The sequence below is a fragment of the Furipterus horrens genome, unplaced genomic scaffold (assembly GCF_987537825.1).
Source record: "Furipterus horrens unplaced genomic scaffold, mFurHor1.1.pri manual_scaffold_3, whole genome shotgun sequence".
Classification (NCBI taxonomy): Eukaryota; Metazoa; Chordata; class Mammalia; order Chiroptera; family Furipteridae; genus Furipterus; species Furipterus horrens.
The window spans coordinates 175,978,529-175,997,678 of record NW_028327173.1 but is presented as its reverse complement, the minus strand read 5'-3'; the positions used below and the strand labels follow the sequence as shown (position 1 = coordinate 175,997,678).

Sequence of the window (19,150 nt, the reverse complement as noted above, 5' to 3'; positions counted from 1 at the left end):
TTATTTAAATGAGTCTCACTTTCTATTTGTATACTCAAAACCTTTTATCACTGTTGTACGAAGCAATGTAGACCTCCTAGGTAGAGTACTTGAGATACAGTCAGCACCCAAGAAATTGCTACCTCTATTACTGTCATGCAAGTCACTAATCATTTACAGATTAAAACTACAATTGACGAATTCCACCTTGGAGAAGGGAGGAATGAACAATACATCCTTGCTATGTTTGAATATAAGAAAATGGTTGCAAGATCTAATACGTTACCTGATCATTTTGCTTAGCCTTTAAGTCTTGAACCTCTTTTGTCAAAGATGAATTTTCTGTTCTTATTGCCTTTTTCAAAGACACATAAGCAGAACATACTTTTATTTTCTGAAAAAAATAGCTAGCTTCACAATACATTAGCTTCCAGTTTTTCTTTAGCTGCTTCTTTTTCTCTCTGGAAGGCCAGAAATCTCACTTCTTCCCCAAGTCTACAATTCTACAACTTCTAGAGCTAACCAAGTATTTTTAATTATCCCCACAAGTATTTCTACTTACGTTTCCACAACCTCACAACCACATAGCATACCAGTTGTCACGCTAAACTCAAATACATCTTTTTAAGTTATTTCTTCCGGCACCCTGTCTACCCTACTCAAGTTAGTTAATGATAATCATCAAATAGAACTGGAGTCTCTCCTTTCTCTGGCCTCCAATACTATTTCATGAATTTATAAAGTCTGCTAGTTATCACTGATTATCATTTGCGCATGGGTGGAGGTGGGGAAGCACATTTTACAAACCATAACAATAATATCTACATCATTAAGGCAGTGAATGCTACAATCAATTACGCATTTTTGTATTTCTAATAAAATCTTAAATCTAATTTAAAAAATCATGCCATAAAATGCAGTTTAAAAGCTATGGGAAAAACCTTACACAAATTACAGTGAAACCTTCAGTGAATAATCACAAAAAAAACAAATCTAAAAGTGCTTTACATTCAGTTCCTCTTCTTTAGTGGCCACCTGAATAAGTCCAGTTTCAAGTAATTCTTCCACAGTCTTCAACTTCTCATCTTTTTCTTGAATGCTGTAATTATAAATTTAAAACATATGTATCAACTATTTTACAAGGTAAATGAATGACATTCTTAAATACTTTACATGGACTAACTTCTGTGTCCATCGTTCCTTATAAAATTTAACTCTAGAAATATTTCTGAGAATCATTGATTATGGTCTAAGGATACTTCTTTACCAATACGTAAAATGTGTTCAAGTAGTGCATGTTTACATGCTAACCTAAACAAATAAATCATTTCCACATACAACACCCACAAACCTAATATAATCCCAAATTAAATTTCTCAGTAGCATACCACTCTCATCCATTATGAAGTACAAAAAGAATTTTAAGAATCTAAACTAATATAGTTAATAATTCTGTTATCTCAAATTTGGTAGAAGTGAGACCTTAAAATATAAAAAGAAAATTTTTAACTCTTACCATTTTTCCATTTGTTCCACAACATCTTTATTAGGCTAAAATAAAAATCACCAAAAAGAGTTTAATTTACCAAGTTCGCATTGGGTGAAACTAGTTTATAAATAGAATTCTATGAAAATTGTTTAGTTTTAATTAAATCCAATATTTAGGAAGATGATCCATATTTGAAGACTGCTAATAATTAAAGAATTTACCAAACAAGACAGAAGAGAAGCAGCTACATAAGAGAGAAAAAAGATGAATTATCAAATGGGCTAGCAAAATGAATTAGTATTTTATAAATAATTTTTTAATTACTACAAAAGAAAGTCTTAAGAATAAGAAGGGAATTTGTCTCACGTCCTTTACATTAATAAATTCAGTTCTTCAGATATTAAAAAATGAAGGGTTCTAAGGCCTCACAGGCCAGGAAGAAGGCTTTGTTCTTTCTTTTTATAAGTAGATATATTTAACTTTTAAAACTAAGGTATAACATTTACATAGGCAAACACATAGATGTTTTATGACCACCATCCAAACCAATATATAAAACTGATTATAAACTGCAGAAGCATCACATGAACACATACATCCTCCTTGTGAAGCAGGATGACCCCTGCTGACCCCAGCCATTGGCCCCCACTGCCATCCCCCATACACACAAAAGTCCCCATAGTCATAATTTATTGTGTGTCCAGAAGCAGCACTTCCCCTCAGCATTTCCAGGCCTTCCTTCAGGCAGCTAAGCACCCTAACAAAACAGTTTGAAGGTCTTTTTCCTTGAACACTGTCTCCCACCCATCCCTACCTGCTCTCTCCTAATTTCACTAGTTTCTTATATATATTTTTTCCCAATGTTATTACAACCATTTTTCACATAACTATTTATTTTTCCATTGCCAAATCCAAACCCTAAAATTCACCCACTTTTCTTCTATGCCCTAGGTTAGGCTCTCAGCTTCACTAGTCTCAGCTACCACAATAGCCTAATTCTTACCGCTGCCTCTAATCCATAAGGATTATTTTGTGAGGCGTATAAGGAGAATTTCCAAATGGAAAAATTTTTTTCTATCATCAGAAAGGAGACAGGAGCTTTCATGAGTATATTAAATCAGGTTTACAAACTCTGAAAAATAAATCATCCAATAAGTTTACAAATCTTTCATCAAGATGGTTTTTGTCCATCTTTATTTCTGATGAATACCATCTCACATAAAGACAACACAAAACTTGTAACTACATATGGTGGTGGATGCTAATTACACTTATAGTGATCATTACACAATATAAAAAATATCAAATCATTATGTTGTACACCTGAAATTAATATAATGTGTCAATTAAAGCTCAATTTTAAAAAAGATAATACTATTAATTCGAGTTATCTGCACTTTAACCATTTAGATGTATTTTATTTTTAGTCTTACATACTTTGTCACTATATAAATTCAAACACTGCACTGTCATCAGAGTAATCTACCTTAAATGCCAGACAAAACTCTTACTCATTCCTGCAGCACTCTTCAGTGGCATACTTACATGCTAAGTCAAGTTCATAGTTTTACACAGCAAAGAGTTCATGATCAGGCCCTAGTGACTCTACTCCTTACACCTCATACTTTGCACTTCTACAATATGCTCTGAACATACCAATGTTACCATATACCACCATGACATTTAACACTGGATCCCCTCGGACTGGATTGCTTCTTAGATGTTTGGCACACTCATGGCCATTTTTCAAAATCAGGTTTAGCTGTCCCTTCTTCCCTGCCCACTCTCACCCTCACTCTCCTTCCAACAGAATTCATTATCTCCTCCTCCTAACCTAAACACACAGTTCGAGAATTTTACTCATCACTTTCCTGTGCTATATCTCCATCTCCACACTAAACCATATTCTTGAGATAGGAACCAAGTCTCAGTCATCTCTGTAGCCTCAGCATGTAACAAAGTTCCTAACATACACTCATTAGTAAATGTTTAATGAAGTGACAGTTCCTTAAACAAGGTCAGTTTAACAATACTCTTGGTCAATTGCTCATTCAATAGTCAAATGCACAAAACTGACCCAGCTTAGCATCTATCCAACATTTTACTTTATATTATTGGTCTAATACAATCCAATTTTTTCCTCCCTACATGATTTTCAAAACTACATCTCATATAATAAAGAACTCATCTGTAATAAAATACAACCAGAAAGTACAGCAAAGAGAAAAAAACTTCCTACTCCCACAGTTTTTTATTACTTAATAATCTTAATCACTGAATCTTAGAAATCTACTAGAATAAAGTAATGTTGCTCCTTTGCTAAAGTCAATGCTTAACAACACCACCACCACCAACAGAAAACCTCCCTGCCCCACTGCTTTCTCTGGGCCCAGCTGGCTGAACTGTGAGCTCCCAGAGGGCAGGGCTGGGGCTCAGTGTCCCAACGGCGCTGGGCACACAGTGGGCGCTCAATAAACATGGCGGGCTAACCAACATTTTTCAAAAAAAGACACCTAAGAACCCCCACCCTCCCAAAAGTTTTATTTTATTAAGAATAAACGAGATTTTCTAACTGATCTATCTGATTATCTATCCACAGGTTGACATCCAAATGGAGCATTCTCTTCTCTAGTGTATTAACAGATTACCTTACCTGGGACTTGTTGTCTTTCTGTTTTCTACGCCTCAAGAAACAACAACAACCTGGTACCATTGTTGGCTTCTGCTTCAATAAATTCAAACTTTTCCTCTAGGATATAAATCCATGGGGCAAAAGGACTAAATTTTTTCTACCTAACTGAACTGTTCATCTCTTAACTGTCACTTGGAATTCTGACCGCTGAGTAGGAAGGAGTTAAAGAAAGGCAGAAATGGAAAAAAAAAAAAATTATACTAATCTTTATCTTTTCTTTCATTACCAGGAGCAATAAAATTGACCAGAGAAAAAGTCCAACAGACGGTTCTTTGGTGTGCCACGATGAGACAGGTGAAAGTCACAACTGCAAGCAAAAACACACCACCGCACTCACATGCCTTTTACAACATTTCTTTTTAAAGAAAGTTTCAGAACAAGAGATAAATTCTAATTACCAAAGAGCAAATCTTAAATTAGTACCAAAGAATGAGTTGCCACTCTTATCAAATCATTAAGTAAAAATAAAAAAAAGTGACTGAAATTTTATTCTGTGGACTATTTATAAAACTTTATAAAACTATTATTCATTTAAAAAATCAATCTCATGCTAAATGTTGTTACTTTAACAATATTTAAAAGTACATAGAAACCTCACAGCAGGTAAAAGAATGACTAAGGGAGACATCAGAGGAGTTTAAAAAATATTAACTTTTTTATTATTAACTTCTACATGTGATAGTTGACATAAGATACTAAAATGACAAGTTTTAGGGCATCATATTAACTTTAAGAAAAAGAAAAATTTAAGGCTAGTGGTTTTACTCAGTCTAATGATAGAGAATACCATTTTTAGTACAGAATGAAAGTTAAAAGGTTTTTAAAAATTCAGGTTTTCTGTTTAAACCTAAGTAGGAGTTACCAGCACCTTTAAGATTGGAATTTTAGGACAGATTCAGAAGTTTCTTGTCATTTGTTATCTCCCATGAAGTTAATTTTAGAAAGTTAAAAACTGTATATATTGAAATAGGTGTTTCAGAATCTCTGATAACCAACTCACAAAAAATACATTCTGCTTTTCTGGGTAAGAATGAACACAACCAAAAAACACCTATCATATTTAATCTAATCCAAGTCACTGATATTGCATCTCACAACTGGTATTTCAGGTAGCACTAAAAATTTTAAATGCTGCCAACTAAACTGTAACCAGAGACTATAAAATACAACCAGACTTCAGAGACAGATGATAAATTAAGAATTAGAACTAATGGTAATGGAAAAGAAAAAAACACAATAAAGATTAAATTTTTAAAAAGAAGTAGAAAAACTTATAATTGAAATATTGTATCTCTTATAAACTATACCATAATAAAGTGAGATAAGATTAAGATTTAATACCACTTTAGGATTATGGAGGAATTAAGTCATATTCCTGCACTAAATATCATCTGTTCAGAATTTTCTCATCTATTACCTTTAGTTTGCAAGGGTAAAGAATATACAAAGTAACCAAAGCACTTAATATCAACTGTAAGGAGGAGAAAAATAAGTGTATTACTTCTTGACAAGTAAACAGATGTTAACAAAATACTTTTCAGTATTTGGCACAGCTACTTATACCAATTCAATACCTGCATAAATGTGAATTTTAAAATAAAAAAGCACATACCTGGTGAGGGAAGTGCTATTGTTTGTAATAATTTACATTTCAGCTTCTAATAAAGTACATTCTGAAAATTTAACATTATTACAAACACATGCAAAGCTTCTCTTTCTAGAATATTTTTAAAAACTGAAATTTGAAGAGCTGTGTAGAACAGTATGAAGACAAGTCTTAGAAACAGGCATAAAATGGATGTTGCCTGGGTCTCTATAGTTTATGCAGCCATGCTTATTCAGGATGCCACAGTTTTGATGGCTTGCTATAAATATTTAAAAAAGTATGATGGTAGTAGGGGCTGAAAATGAGGTAGAATAAATAAATATCCTAAAGGAAAGACATTAAGGTTTAAGATGCCTGCTACATACAAAGTACTAGGCTAAGCCCTATACATAAACTTACCATTTAATTCTACCAAGTTTATGATGTAAATAAAATATGAAAGAGTTGGAAGGAGAGGTTTCAGAAAGGTTAAATAATTTGGTCAACCACTGCTTGAAGTGTTGGTATTAGGGCTCAAATTCATTTGTTTTTAAGAAACCATGCTGCCTTAGAGAAAGTGAGGCTCCAAGTCTAAAGACTTTTATATCCTGGGAGTCAAATGTACCAAAATGGCTTTAAAATTTTTCTGATTTCCGGCCAAGATGGAGGCATAGACAAACATGCTGCATCTTCCTCCACAACTAAGAAGGAACAAAACTACCTCAAAACTAGAGACAACTAGAAGTTCCAGAAAATCCAGCTGCATGGAAGTCCAACAAAGATATAAAGAAGAAATACTCATCCAGACAGGTAGGAGGGGTGGAGCCGGGGCGGAGAGGGTATAGTGTGGTGGTGGCAGGAGCTGTGGCAGCAGAAGGCCAACAGAAAGTGCAGTCACATGTTTTAAAAAGTAGGGAGGGACACCTGGGGAGCACTCCCAGCACCAGCTCCAGCACCATCACCATCACCATCACCATCACCAGCACCAGCACCAGCACCAAACAAGACCACACAGCTTATGGGCCCAGCACCAGGGGAAAATAAAGCCTCATTGCTTTTGATTGTACAAACCAATGGGGGTTGGGACGGAGGCAGAAACTGTCGGTCTCTCAGCAGAATCCACTTCTTTAAAGGGCCCCCACGGTCTTAGAACGTCTGCAGACCCACCCACTCTGGAAACTATGGCTGGGGCATCAGCTAGAGAGGCGCTAGTCCCATACAAAGTGGGAGAAGTGCCTGAAACAGGGGCGAGTGCTGAGCAAGCAGCATTTCTCCCTCTCAGACCCCTCCCCCACATACAGTGCCACAACGTGGTGAAATGGGTGGCCCTATACTGACGAATACCTAAGGATCCACCCCTTACAAAATAACAGGAGTGACAGTTCCACCTAAGACACAGAGGCCAATAAACACAGAAGCCTGTCAAGATGAGAAGACAGAGAAGTGTGGCCCAAATGGGGGAACAGATCAAGATTCCAGTGGGAGAACTAAGTGACGAGGAGATAGCCAACCTAACAAATGAGGAGACAGACAACTTAACAGACACAGAATTCAAAACACTGGTGATAAAGATGCTCACAGGCTTGACAGATATGCTTGAGTATGGCAAACGTATAAGGGAAGAAGTCAAGGCTACGCTAAATGAAACAAAGGAAACTCCACATAAAACCAATGGTGAAGGGAAAGACACCAGGGTTCAAATCAATGGTTTGGAACATAAGGAAGAAAAGAACAGTCAACCAGTACAGAATGAGGAAACAAGAATTGAAAAAATGAGGAGAGGCTTAGGAACCTCTGGGACAACTGTAAAGGTGACAACATCCAAACCATAGCACTGCCAGAAGTAGAAGAGGAAGAGCAAGAAATTGAGAACTTATGTGAGAAAATAATGAAGGAAAACTCTCCATGTTTGGCAAAGGAAATAGACATACAAGTCCAGGAAGCACAGAGTCCCAAACAAGCTAGACCCAAAAAGGAGCACACCAAGACACATCGTAATTAAAATACCAAAGGTGAAAGATAAAGAGAGAATCTTAAAAGCCGAAAGAGAAAAGCACAGTTACCTACAAAGGGGTGCCTATAAGACTATCAGCTGATTTCTCAAAAGAAACTTTGCAGGCTTCAAGAAGGGATTGGCAAGAAGTATTCAAGGTCATGAAAAGCAAGGACTTACAACCAGGATTACTCTATCTAGCAAGGCTATCATTTGGATTGGAAGGGCAAATAAAGTGCTTCCCAGACAAGGTAAAGTTAAAGGAGCTATTATTATACAAAATGTCAAAAGCACTTACTTAAGAAAAAGATCAAAATTATGAACATTAAAATGACAACAAAGTCTTAACTATCAACAACTGAATCTAAAACATAAAAACAAAATCCAACTAAGCAAACCATAACAGGAAGAGAATCATAGGTATGGGGATCATTTGGAGGGTTATCAGCTGGGAGGAGGAAAGGAGAGAAATGGGGAAATGGTGCAGGGACTAAGAAGCATAATCGGTTGGTACAAAATACACAGGGGGAAGTTAAGAATAATATAGGAAAGGGTGAAGCCAAGAGCTTATATGCATGACCCATGGACATGAACTAAGGGGGTGGGGCTGCTGGAGGGAAGCAGGGTACTGGGTAGAGGGGAACAAAGGGAAAAAAAATTGGGACTACTGTAACAACATAATCAAGAAAATATACTTAAAAATGTTTTTTTCTTTATCCATCCTATTACACTTTTCTTTCTTTTGGGGTGGGTGCTTATAAAAACATGTTAGCATTAACTTCCTCTAGGAAGAAAAATTATTTTACTTAATTTAGCTATTTGATAAGCACAGGAACAATAGAAATGCAATTAAAATAGGTATCTACGCTTAAGGAAAATTTCTCAAAATGAATGAGTTGGTTACTATTTAAGAAGCAGCAGACCTTGTAATATATTGGATATTTCTACTTTGTAACTCATGAAAGCCTTACCTGTTCAGAAATAAGAGTCTGTAGCTTCTGAACTTCTAATTGTAATGCTTTGTTTCGGTCACTTAAAATCTGTGAGAAAGAATATCAAATTACTGTTTAATTAAGAAAAAGTTAACAAAGCAATTATTTGAATAGGTTTTTAAAAAAATCAAGCCCATATTATTGTTTTAAGTACTGATAAAGTAACACATGAACTATATACTAACGTATATAAGAACGCAAATCTCACATGGCTCCATTTCTCAGCTTCAATGAAAACACTCTATAGATTACTAGTATAAAGTACATGTACATGTACAATGACCTCTAAAACCACAATTTCTACTGAGCCCCCTAATTCAGCCATGCAGGTTATGCCCAAATGGTGCTGAAACTGTTTTTATGTGTATTTCAAAGAGTTGAATAGTCTGTGCCAATGGAATTTGGGAAATCCTGCTTTCATTAAGTGAGTACTTACAGGATTCCTATTAAATAACAGCAAAAAAAAAAAAAAAAGGAAAGAAAGGAAATCATACCACACACAGAGATGCACCCTGGCAATCAGAATGCTCTACAGCACTCAAACTGGTTGGCCATGAACCAGAAACTAGCAACACACCTACAATGGAGGTAGGTAGATAAAACCATCACAAACTACCAACTGAAAACTGTGAAAAAAGGCTTGGGCAAAATAAATTTCAAAAGTCCATTGTAAGAAGAGATAAGATAATCTAGGCAAAAAGTCTACGATAAAATTCACTATCTGTATAAGCCACCAAATGAACTAGAGAAACACTGTTTCTGAGTCATTACATATAAAAAGCAGTACTTCTAGATTCACTTCAACTGAAAACTATTAGCAGGTTGTTCAAAAAAGCTGAGTTGACAAGCTTAATCACACACCTTAAATTCTTCCATTTTGTTAGAAATTTCACATTGTAGCTGCTCTTCAAGCAATCTTATTTTATCATCCTTAACGTGAACACTATGGAGGAAAACATCAATTAAATATTTTACATATTCAGAAAGTTTACATAAATTATGTGCACAACTATCAGTTATAAGCAGCAATATTTTCTGTAATTATACTTGGATATAAATGTATGAACAGCTCCACGTACAATACATTAATCACCTTTTTTGCATCTTCTCCAGTTCATGTGCTGCAGCAGCCTGTATTTAGAATGAGATGAGAATTATATCATTTCTCAGGAAGCAATCTAAACTATTCTTTTACTTAGTTTTAGATTTTCATATATTTGGTGTAGAGTGAAAGCAGTACATGTATCATACTTTTTGCTGTCCAATATTTTGTACTTCTCATTGATCAACGTTTATCCTAATAAAAAGATATATCTTTTTTAAATTAAATGGCAGAAAGCTAAAACATATCAGCACAGTAAGAGTGTTTCAACTGTTCCTCTGGTATCTCAGGAGCAGTCAATTCACTGGATCAAACATTGATTTCGACATGAAAATAGTTAATATCTAAGGGGGTTGCGAGAGTAGTGTGAAATGGAATAGGATTTCAACAACATACCATGCTGCCGTACACAAGTAAAATTAGGGCTTGCAATACCAATAAAAATAAGTGTAAGTGAACTGAAAATCTAGGGTAAATGCTCAAAAGCAATAAAGACCTACCTGTTCATTTGCCCGGGCCTGTAATTTTTGTACTTCAGCTTTTAATAAAAAATTCATATTCTGTATATCCTAGAACAAGAAGGAAAAATAGAATTAGAAATACTTAATATAACTGACTTTGAAGTTGTAAAACTCTTTTCCACTTAAGCAAAGGTCTCAAAGCAAAACTCTCAAGTTACAATTTCTTAAATTAGAAAGAGAAATCATCAATTCCTGTTGTTTAGCATATTTCCCAAATTATTGTAAATTATATCACGTAAGAAAATAACTTTTAAAATTTTCCTTTTAGATGGCTAAAAATGATTTTGTAGTTTAGAAAAAGAGATACTTTTCAAATGAATTCTAGAGTATTTTCCCATTCTTCATAGACATGTGTGTTGATTGCAAGGTTAGGATAATTCAATGCCTTTAAAATACTGCAGCCATTTATAATAATTACTGTACCTTAAGTTCCTCCTCTTTACTTGTTAAATGATCGTGTTCATTTGCTAAAGAATCTTCAGTCTGTTTTATCTGCTTATCCTTTTCTGCAATCCTTTAACAGGAAATACATTTGTACATTCAATAAACACTTAGAAGTCAAACCACAAATCAAAGGATAAAAACAAAAAAGCCTTAAATATGGTCATCCTTACTTTAGTAGTATCTCACATAAATGCACCTTCCATTTTTTTAGCTCCTTTCAGTTTAGGAATAACTGCCATATGCATTACTACGGCTCCTTAAAATACCTACCTCTATTTAAAACCTGAGGTCAAAGAAGTAATTTTTTTCTTAATTTACAAGCCTGGCAATGTCAAAACCTTATTTTAGGGCTTCTGAGCTCAATTAGACAACACAAAAAATATCACAACTTTGTTTTGGGCACCACCATATAGTTAAATACAGAGACCTGCAACTACTTATTGGACACAAAAACTAATTTACTTCCACTGGTTTCAAATCACAAATCTCTCCCCCACGTAACTGCTCCCCAAATGAAAAAAAAATTCCCCAACTTTTTTTTATATGAACACATGAACACACAGAATATGCATAACCTTTCCAGGAACCAAATCACTGGGGGCGGAGGGGGGATCAAAAGTTGCTCCAAATCTATTGAGAGTCTACTGAACAAGTTAGAATATAAAATTAATCATCAGTGTTAAATCTAACAGTTATCTGTTAATGGTGACTAAGCAACTGTAACAGAAATGTAGAAAGGCAAGCTTACACTTTATGTAATTCTTCTGCTAAAACTGAAGCAGAGGTCTAAGAAAGAAAAACAAGTGTCAACATAAAAGCATGTAAGACAAAATTTAAAAGTTGTACAATAATCATCACAACAGAGCTTTAAAAGTTAAAATTAATTAATGTATATAAAGTTGTTAAGGCAGCATCTTGCCCATGATGAGTGTGCAATAAATAATAGCTATTATTTTGAAGGCAAATTTGATCACCGACAACCAACAAAGCAACAAAACAGGAAAAACAGCCACAAAGTCCATTTTTCATCTCTGTGCTTCTGCCTAAGTAACAATGTCCAATATGAAATGACACGGTTCAGGATTAAGGTAAGAATTAAGTTTTTTTGGCATTACCTATGTTCATCTTTACTTTTTAAAAGGTACTTAAAGCATCCTATAAGTATTTAATTCCCAATATATTTTCTAGAGCTACCTTTTAGCTAATAACTTAAGATTTCAATCCCATTTGAATTGATAATTTACATATACGTACACATCCATAAACACACAAACATCCTTTCCTATATTAAGTAATCCTTCCCAATTAACTTCAGACTATAGCTTCTACAAAGAAAGCAACTGGAAAAAAAAAATTGCTATCTCAAAGTTCTGGAACTTTAAATTTGCCTACCTTAAAAACAAGTTTTTAATGTTGGACCTACTTTTTATACAAAAAGGTGAATTGTATTCTAAGCTAATTCTTCTTATACAACCAATTTTTAGAATTATAAAGTTGAAGAATTAAAATTCACAAAATGTATATTATGGAAACAAGTACTCAGAAGTTATTTTTCTTTTTTTCTGAATGTTGTATTATTTACAGTCTTAAAAACTAGATCTATATCTACCTATCTATCATGTGCCATAAAAATGCTGCCAAAGAAAAATAGGTCTTGTAAATACAACCTGCGAAACTGTGGAAGGTTTTCCCACTCACTAAAATGAAATATAAATCTTAAAATAATCCTTTGCACACATATGAGAATCATGGTTAACATACTCCTACCACCTGAGGGCATATACAATTTTCACTTATGGCTAGTCATTTTTCTTTTAAGATTTTATTTATTTATTTTTAGAGAGGGGAAGGGAGAGAGAAAGAGAGGGAGAGAAACATCAATGTGTGGTTGCCTCTCACGCTCCCAACTGGGGGCTTGGCCTGCAACCCAGGCATGTGCCCTGACTGGGAATCAAACCTGCGACCCTTTGGTTTGCAAGCCAGTGCTCAATCCACTGAGCCACACTAGCCAGGGCTATGGCTAGTCATTATTAATAAGCACTTCTAATACATAAATACTATTCTTGACACCATTTGGCCAATTCCTGCTCTTTTGTGACAAAATTGAGGACATTTTTTCCTCCTATAGCAAAAACTCTAACCCACCTCTCAGTTAGCTGGATTTGGATTTATAATATATGTAATTATGAGTGTTCAGCACTCAGGATTATCAATGTTGATTCTCCCAACTACTAAACTATTGCTCAATATTGAACAGGCACTCAGATGATTAGTTACACAGCTAGGAAGCTATTAGTAATGATCAGCAATAAGAAAGCACCATTAGTCTTGGCTGCTGTGGCTCAGTGGACTGAGCATCGGCCTGCGAGCCAAGTGTCACTGGTTTGATTCCCAGTCAGGGCACATGACTAGGTTGCACATCAGGTCCCCAGCTGGGGATGCAAGTGAGAGGCAACCACACAGTGATGTTTCTCTCCCTCTCTTTCTCCTTTCCCTTCTCTCTAAAAATAAATAAATAAATAAACAAATAAATAAATAATTTTTAAAAAAAGAAAAGAAAAGAAAGCACCATTACCTGGGCTGCTATCTGGGAATGGAATTGTTGAATTTGAGCCTTCAAAGCTTCGTTCTGCTCCAAAATATCCTTTCATAAATAGCAACCAAAAGGAAGAGGGGGAAAGAGTGCTGTTAACAAATATACCAATGCATATGAACATAATGAAGTAGCTGTGTTTATCTTTAAAAAGGCATTCTTAGATTCCAAAAGGCATCATTTTATTTTTTAATTAATTTTATTGATTGTACTATTACAATTGTCAGAATTTCTCCCCCTTTACTCCCTCCACTCAGTACCCCCAACCCCTCCACACCATTGTTCATGTTCATGGGTCATGCGTATAAGTTCTTTGGCTACTCCATTTCCTATACTGTGCTTTACATCCCCATGGCTATTCTGTAAACTACCTATCTATACTTCTTAATCCCCTTTCACTCAATTCCCTTATACCCTCTCCCATCTGTCAACTATCAAAACATTCTCTGTATCCAGGTTCTGTCTCTGTTCTCCTTGTTGCTTAGTTTGTTTTTTAGATTCAATTGTTGATAGATATGTATTTATTTCCATTTTATTGTTCATAATTTTGATCTTTTTCTCAAATAAGTCCCCTTTAACATTTCATATAATAATGGTTTGGTGATGATGAACTTGGTTTGTTTTTTCTTATCTGGGAAGCTCTTTATCGGCCTTTTGATACTAAGTATCTTTGCTGAGTAGAGCAATCCTAACTGTAGGTCCCTGCTTTGCATGACTGAGTATTTCTTGCCAATCCCTTCTAGCCTGCAAAGTTTCTTTTGAGAAATCAGCAGTCTTCTGGAAACTCCTTTGTAAATTAATCTCTCTTGCTGCTTTTAGGCATCTCTCTTTATCTTCAACCTTCGGCATTTTAATTATGATGTGTCTTGGAGTGCGCCTCTTTACATCCATCTTGTTTGGGACTTTCTGTGATTCCTAGACTTGCATGTCTACTTCCTTCACCAAATTAGAAAAGTTTTCTTTCATTGCTTTTTCAAATAATTTCCAATTTCTTGCTCTTTCTCTTCTCCTCCTGGCACCCCTATAATGCAAATGTTGGAACCCTTGAAGTTGTCCCAGAGGCTGCTTACACTATCCTTGTTTTATTGGATTCTTTTTTCTTCTTGTACTGATTGGCTGCTTTTTGCTTCCTTACGTTCCAAATCACTGATTTGACTCTCAGCTTCATCCCCTCTACTGTTGTTTCCTGTAAATTGTTCTTACTTCAATTAATGTAACCTTTGTTTCTGACTGGATCTTTTTTATGATGTTGAAGTCCTAAGTTCCTCGAGTATCCTTATGACCAGTGTTCTGAACTCTGCGTCCGACAGACTGCTTATCTCCATTTTATTTCTTTTTCTAGAGTTTTGTTCTGTTCTTTCATCTGGGCCATGTTTGTCTCATTTTGGCAGCCTCCCTGTGTTTGTTTCTATGTATTAGGGAGGGCTGCTATGACTCCCTGTCCTGTTAGCATGGCCTAATTTAGTAGGTGTCCTATAGAGTCCAGTGGCATAGCATCCCCTATCACCGAAGCTGGGTACTCAAGGTATGCCCTTCACATGGCCTAAGCACACCCTCCTCTTGTAATTGAAACTTGACTGCTGTTGGCAGGTAAATGGGAGAAGTTTACCCAAGCAGGTCAGCTGCAAGGACCAGCTGTGACCACGGACCACCAACCTGCACCCTCCATGGAGGATCAGCTGTGCAGGGGCAGGGTGGCAGAGCTCCAATGTGGTCTGTTGTTATCCACTAAGTGCGCCAGCTCTGGGGTTTCCTGGGTGGCACAGGCCAAGGTTAGCCCCCACCAGTGTTATGCCCAGAGCCGCCATGCATAAGCCATAAAGCAACCTGAGATGTCTTCTTCTTGGGCTAGGCTTGGAGATTCCCAGGCGAGGCCAAGCTGTGAACCTAGGCTGGCTGCTGCTAGTGCTGGGCCTGCAGCCACTGAGCAGAGGTACAGGAACTGGGGGCTCACTGTAGCTGGCTGCTGCTTAAGAGGATTTAGGAAGTTGTGAAGCACGAGCCAAGACCAGCATTCATATGGATAAGTCTCTGTTAACAGCTTGAGTGAGTACATAAATTGAGTGGGATAAAGCCTCAGGGGATCTCCTGGGCAGGGCAAACAGTACAAGCCAGATTGATGAAATCTCAGATATGGCACCTGTCTGACCGCTCTCTGGCTCTGTCAGGGGAGGGCTCAGGAAAGGGACAATCACTACTTTCTGCCTTTCTGCCTGGAAGAAAGTTGTCGCCCAGCTCTTGCCTTAATGCTAAACACTTCAGTTCCTCCCTGTATGCCACTGGTGCTTTTCACGCTGCTGCCTCAGTGCTGGGGCTCAAAGGGAATGAGTCTGAGTAAGTCTGTGTGTGGTTTCTTTTAGGAGGAAGTGCTTGGAACTCCAGCAGTTTCTTCACCAACTCAATCCCCACTCGTTTTTGCAGCCAGAAGTTATGGGGACTTATCTCCCTGGCACAGGAACCCTGGGCTGGGGGCTTGGTGTGGGACTGGGACTCCTCACTCCTGAGATTTCCCTCCCTAATTTTTATCCACCACACGTGGATGTAGAATCAGCCCATTCTGCATCTCCGCCCCTCCTACCAGTCTGAACGGATGTCATTTCTTTAATTCCGCAGTTGGCAGACTTCCATTCAACTCGATTTCTGACTCTTCTGAATGATGGTTGTTCTATATTTTAGTTGTGTTTTTTATTTGGTTGTACAAGGAGGACAGCTGTGGTTACCTATGCCACCATCTTGACCAGAAGTCAAGCACCATTTTAAAACATCAATGATAGGCATTCTTTGCAGTGTTAGTTTGTAAACTAGAAATTAAGAATGTATTATGCTATTCCTAGTGTAATGCAAAAAGCCTAAGACTTTGGGTAAAGGCATCTTCAAGTACATACTCAAACACACCATATTGTGACAACTGCTCAAAAATTAAGTTTTAATTACTCATCACCACTCCAGAATTAAGATAAGGTAGACTACCCTCTCCTTCTACATAGACACATCCAATGACTGCCAACCGTTATTTTTTAAAAGAGAGAAAATTAGATACCTGAACTTGCATTTGTAGAGACTCTTCTTTGTTCACCCATTTTTGCTCCGATTCCATTATCTGCATTAGCCTTTGCTCCAACTGCTGTTTTGATACCAAAGTATCTGTAAGCTTACTATGAAGACTCTGTACTTCACTTTCTTTAGCCACAAATTTATTCTGTAAATCTGTAACAAAGCATTGCATTTTACAAAGTTTTCTTCCTTTCCTGGTTACTGCTACTCACCTTTAGTGTAGGCATTATCTCCTTTAGAAAACCCTCCTTGAATCTGCTCCCCTCTTCTTGCATATGGCTCCCCTGAACAGCCTATACTTAATATTAATCATGGTACCTGCCACATGATACCAATTCAGCTCCTCTCCTAGCTTTTTGAAGTCAGACTGCCTTTTCTGAATGCAGAACTGGGCCCAAGGCTTAGAGCAGAGTATATATTCAATAAATGTGTTAACTGAATTGTAGTACATGGATGTTTAAAACTGTTATGCCATTTCTTGAAAGCATTCTTTATTTTGCCAAAGAAAATTTAGCAAGTACTTTCAGTGAGTTTCTTATAAATTCCCTGTACTCTCCTACCTAGAAAACAAAAAAAGGTGCTCAAAGCTGACAAAAGTTCTGGTATAAGATGAAGTAAAACTTTTCTGTCCGCTTCTCTTCTTAACAAAAACCCCAAAAGAGGAAAAAGAGAGAGAAAACACAAACTATTGATGCAATCGGAAATGAATGTAACTCAAAATCACAAGAAATTAAGACAAAATGGAGAGATGATCACTAAATTGGCAGAGATGAGAAAAGGGAACTGTTCCAGAATCCTAGAAAGGCCCAGGAAATAGAGATACCAGGCATTATGGGAGCTGCCTCCTGGCCCTGTAACACAATCAATCCAAAACAGGAGGAATGACAGGGCCAGAACGTTGGACAACTACCACCAAGGATAAAAAGGCAAATATAGGAAGAAGAGAAAATGTGTGTATGTTTTAAGAAAAGTAAGATGTTTCTTCCCTAAGAAGACACTAATATCAGAATGAAACACAATTCAGAAAGAGCGCCTGAAAATTAAACTAATGGTCATGTCCAGGTTTAGAACTCAGAAGACCATAATATTTCTTACCAGCAACAGTATAAGTTAAACCTGTGGGAAAAAGGATTTCCAACCCAGAACGCTACATTCAGTCAATGCAGGAGAGTGGAGAGAATAAAAACATCTTCAGATATACAAAGCCTCAATAAATGTACTTCAAAGCATACTCTCTGAAACCACTAAAAGATAGGCTATTAAATGAGGGAGGAAAGCAAAAAAGATGGCAGTGATACAGGATCCAGAAAATAGGACAGAGACAGAAGGCAGTCTGAGAAAGATAGCTATGGAGCAAACCTAGAAAGTAACAAGTACTCAAACAGAAGACTGAGGACTCCAGAGGGCTATCCCCAGGAAAAACTGAGAGGTTCTTCAGTAGCTAACATGTTTAGAGGCTAGGGGAGGGGAAAAGGTTAAAGGAAGCTTAACCATAGGTAAAAATTTAAACAATAAAACAAAGATTAGGCAACCTAAAAACATAAAGCAATAATTAGTTTCATAAAACTAAAAAACACTGTTCAAGAAAAGAACTGCAGTTTCAGTATTTATCTTGGCTCAGGATTGAGTACAGTCATGATGATATAAACAATGAACACTGACATGATCAAAAAGAATGCATAATAATATCAGCAGGATGAGGGGAAGGTGAGAAGAAAGGTGTGAGAGTATTAACACCTCATTTACTATGATAGAAAGTTAACAGTCCTGGCTGGTGTAGCTCAGTGGATTGAGCACTGGCCTGCAAACCAAAGGGTCACCAGTTTGGTTCCCAGTCAGGACACATGCCTGGGTTGTAGGCCAGGTCCCCAGGTGGGGGTGCTGAGAGGCAAACACACATTGATGTTTCTCTCCCTCTTTCTCCCTCCTTCCACTCTAAAAAGAAATTAAAATCTTTAAAAAAACAGTTAACAGATACCTATCCAGAGATAGCAGTTTAAGTATAAATAAAATGCTTATTTAGAAATATGATACCAAATACTAAATAAAAGCAAAAGTAACTGCTTCTGGTCAGAGTGAGGTTTTACATTTCGTAGTTATATATAGTTTATAGTCACAATTCTTTTGACAAAATTCATGTGTGCTTTGATGAAATATAAAATATTGATTTTAAAAATAAGCTAATGTATCTTAGCAAACTTACATACAAAGAAAAAGGCCTTCAGTATCTTGGGTATATCTAAATACTAAACCAAATGGAAATAAATACTTAAGGGAGGGGGGAAAAAAAAAAGAGGAAACCAAAAGTCTAAAGAGCCAAACTCTGCATGATCTACCCTATTATTTAAAACTATATTTTATTAGCTCACTGCCTCTTTCATGGGAGAAAGGAAGTAGTGGAAAACATAAATAATACACTATATAAGCTTCATTTTCTCACAGATGGAGTCATCAAATTAAGAATTAAGTTGTGAAACTTATAGGCAGTTTTAAGTCAACTACTTGGTGTAGTAATGCTCTTGCTGTTTTTCTCTTCACAATATAAAGAGTCCCTCCTTAGAAACAAAAAAATCAAATGAAGCGTTGATCAAGGAACCAAAGGAAGTAAATAACTACAGAAAGGAAACTCACACCACTAGGCTCCCCTTACCCTATTGTGGACTATAATTTTTCTGCACCTTAATGCTTCAGACAAAGCTATTAAGA

At 36.4% G+C, this 19,150-nt stretch overlaps 1 protein-coding gene across 1 annotated transcript in view; it reads right to left on the bottom strand.

Annotated features, from left to right (window-relative positions):
- Window positions 1–19,150, bottom strand: part of KTN1 (kinectin 1) — a 100,036-nt gene that overhangs the window by 32,592 nt on the left and 48,294 nt on the right. Inside the window, exons 11-21 of the mRNA XM_090270915.1 lie at window positions 16,431–16,597; window positions 13,373–13,441; window positions 11,546–11,583; window positions 10,777–10,867; window positions 10,333–10,401; window positions 9,824–9,861; window positions 9,592–9,673; window positions 8,710–8,778; window positions 1,496–1,530; window positions 988–1,078; window positions 266–334 (exon numbers count right to left, since the gene is read on the bottom strand). Of these exons, the coding sequence (XP_090127041.1) occupies window positions 266–334; window positions 988–1,078; window positions 1,496–1,530; window positions 8,710–8,778; window positions 9,592–9,673; window positions 9,824–9,861; window positions 10,333–10,401; window positions 10,777–10,867; window positions 11,546–11,583; window positions 13,373–13,441; window positions 16,431–16,597 (818 nt within the window). The remainder of the gene's footprint in view (window positions 1–265; window positions 335–987; window positions 1,079–1,495; window positions 1,531–8,709; window positions 8,779–9,591; window positions 9,674–9,823; window positions 9,862–10,332; window positions 10,402–10,776; window positions 10,868–11,545; window positions 11,584–13,372; window positions 13,442–16,430; window positions 16,598–19,150) is intronic.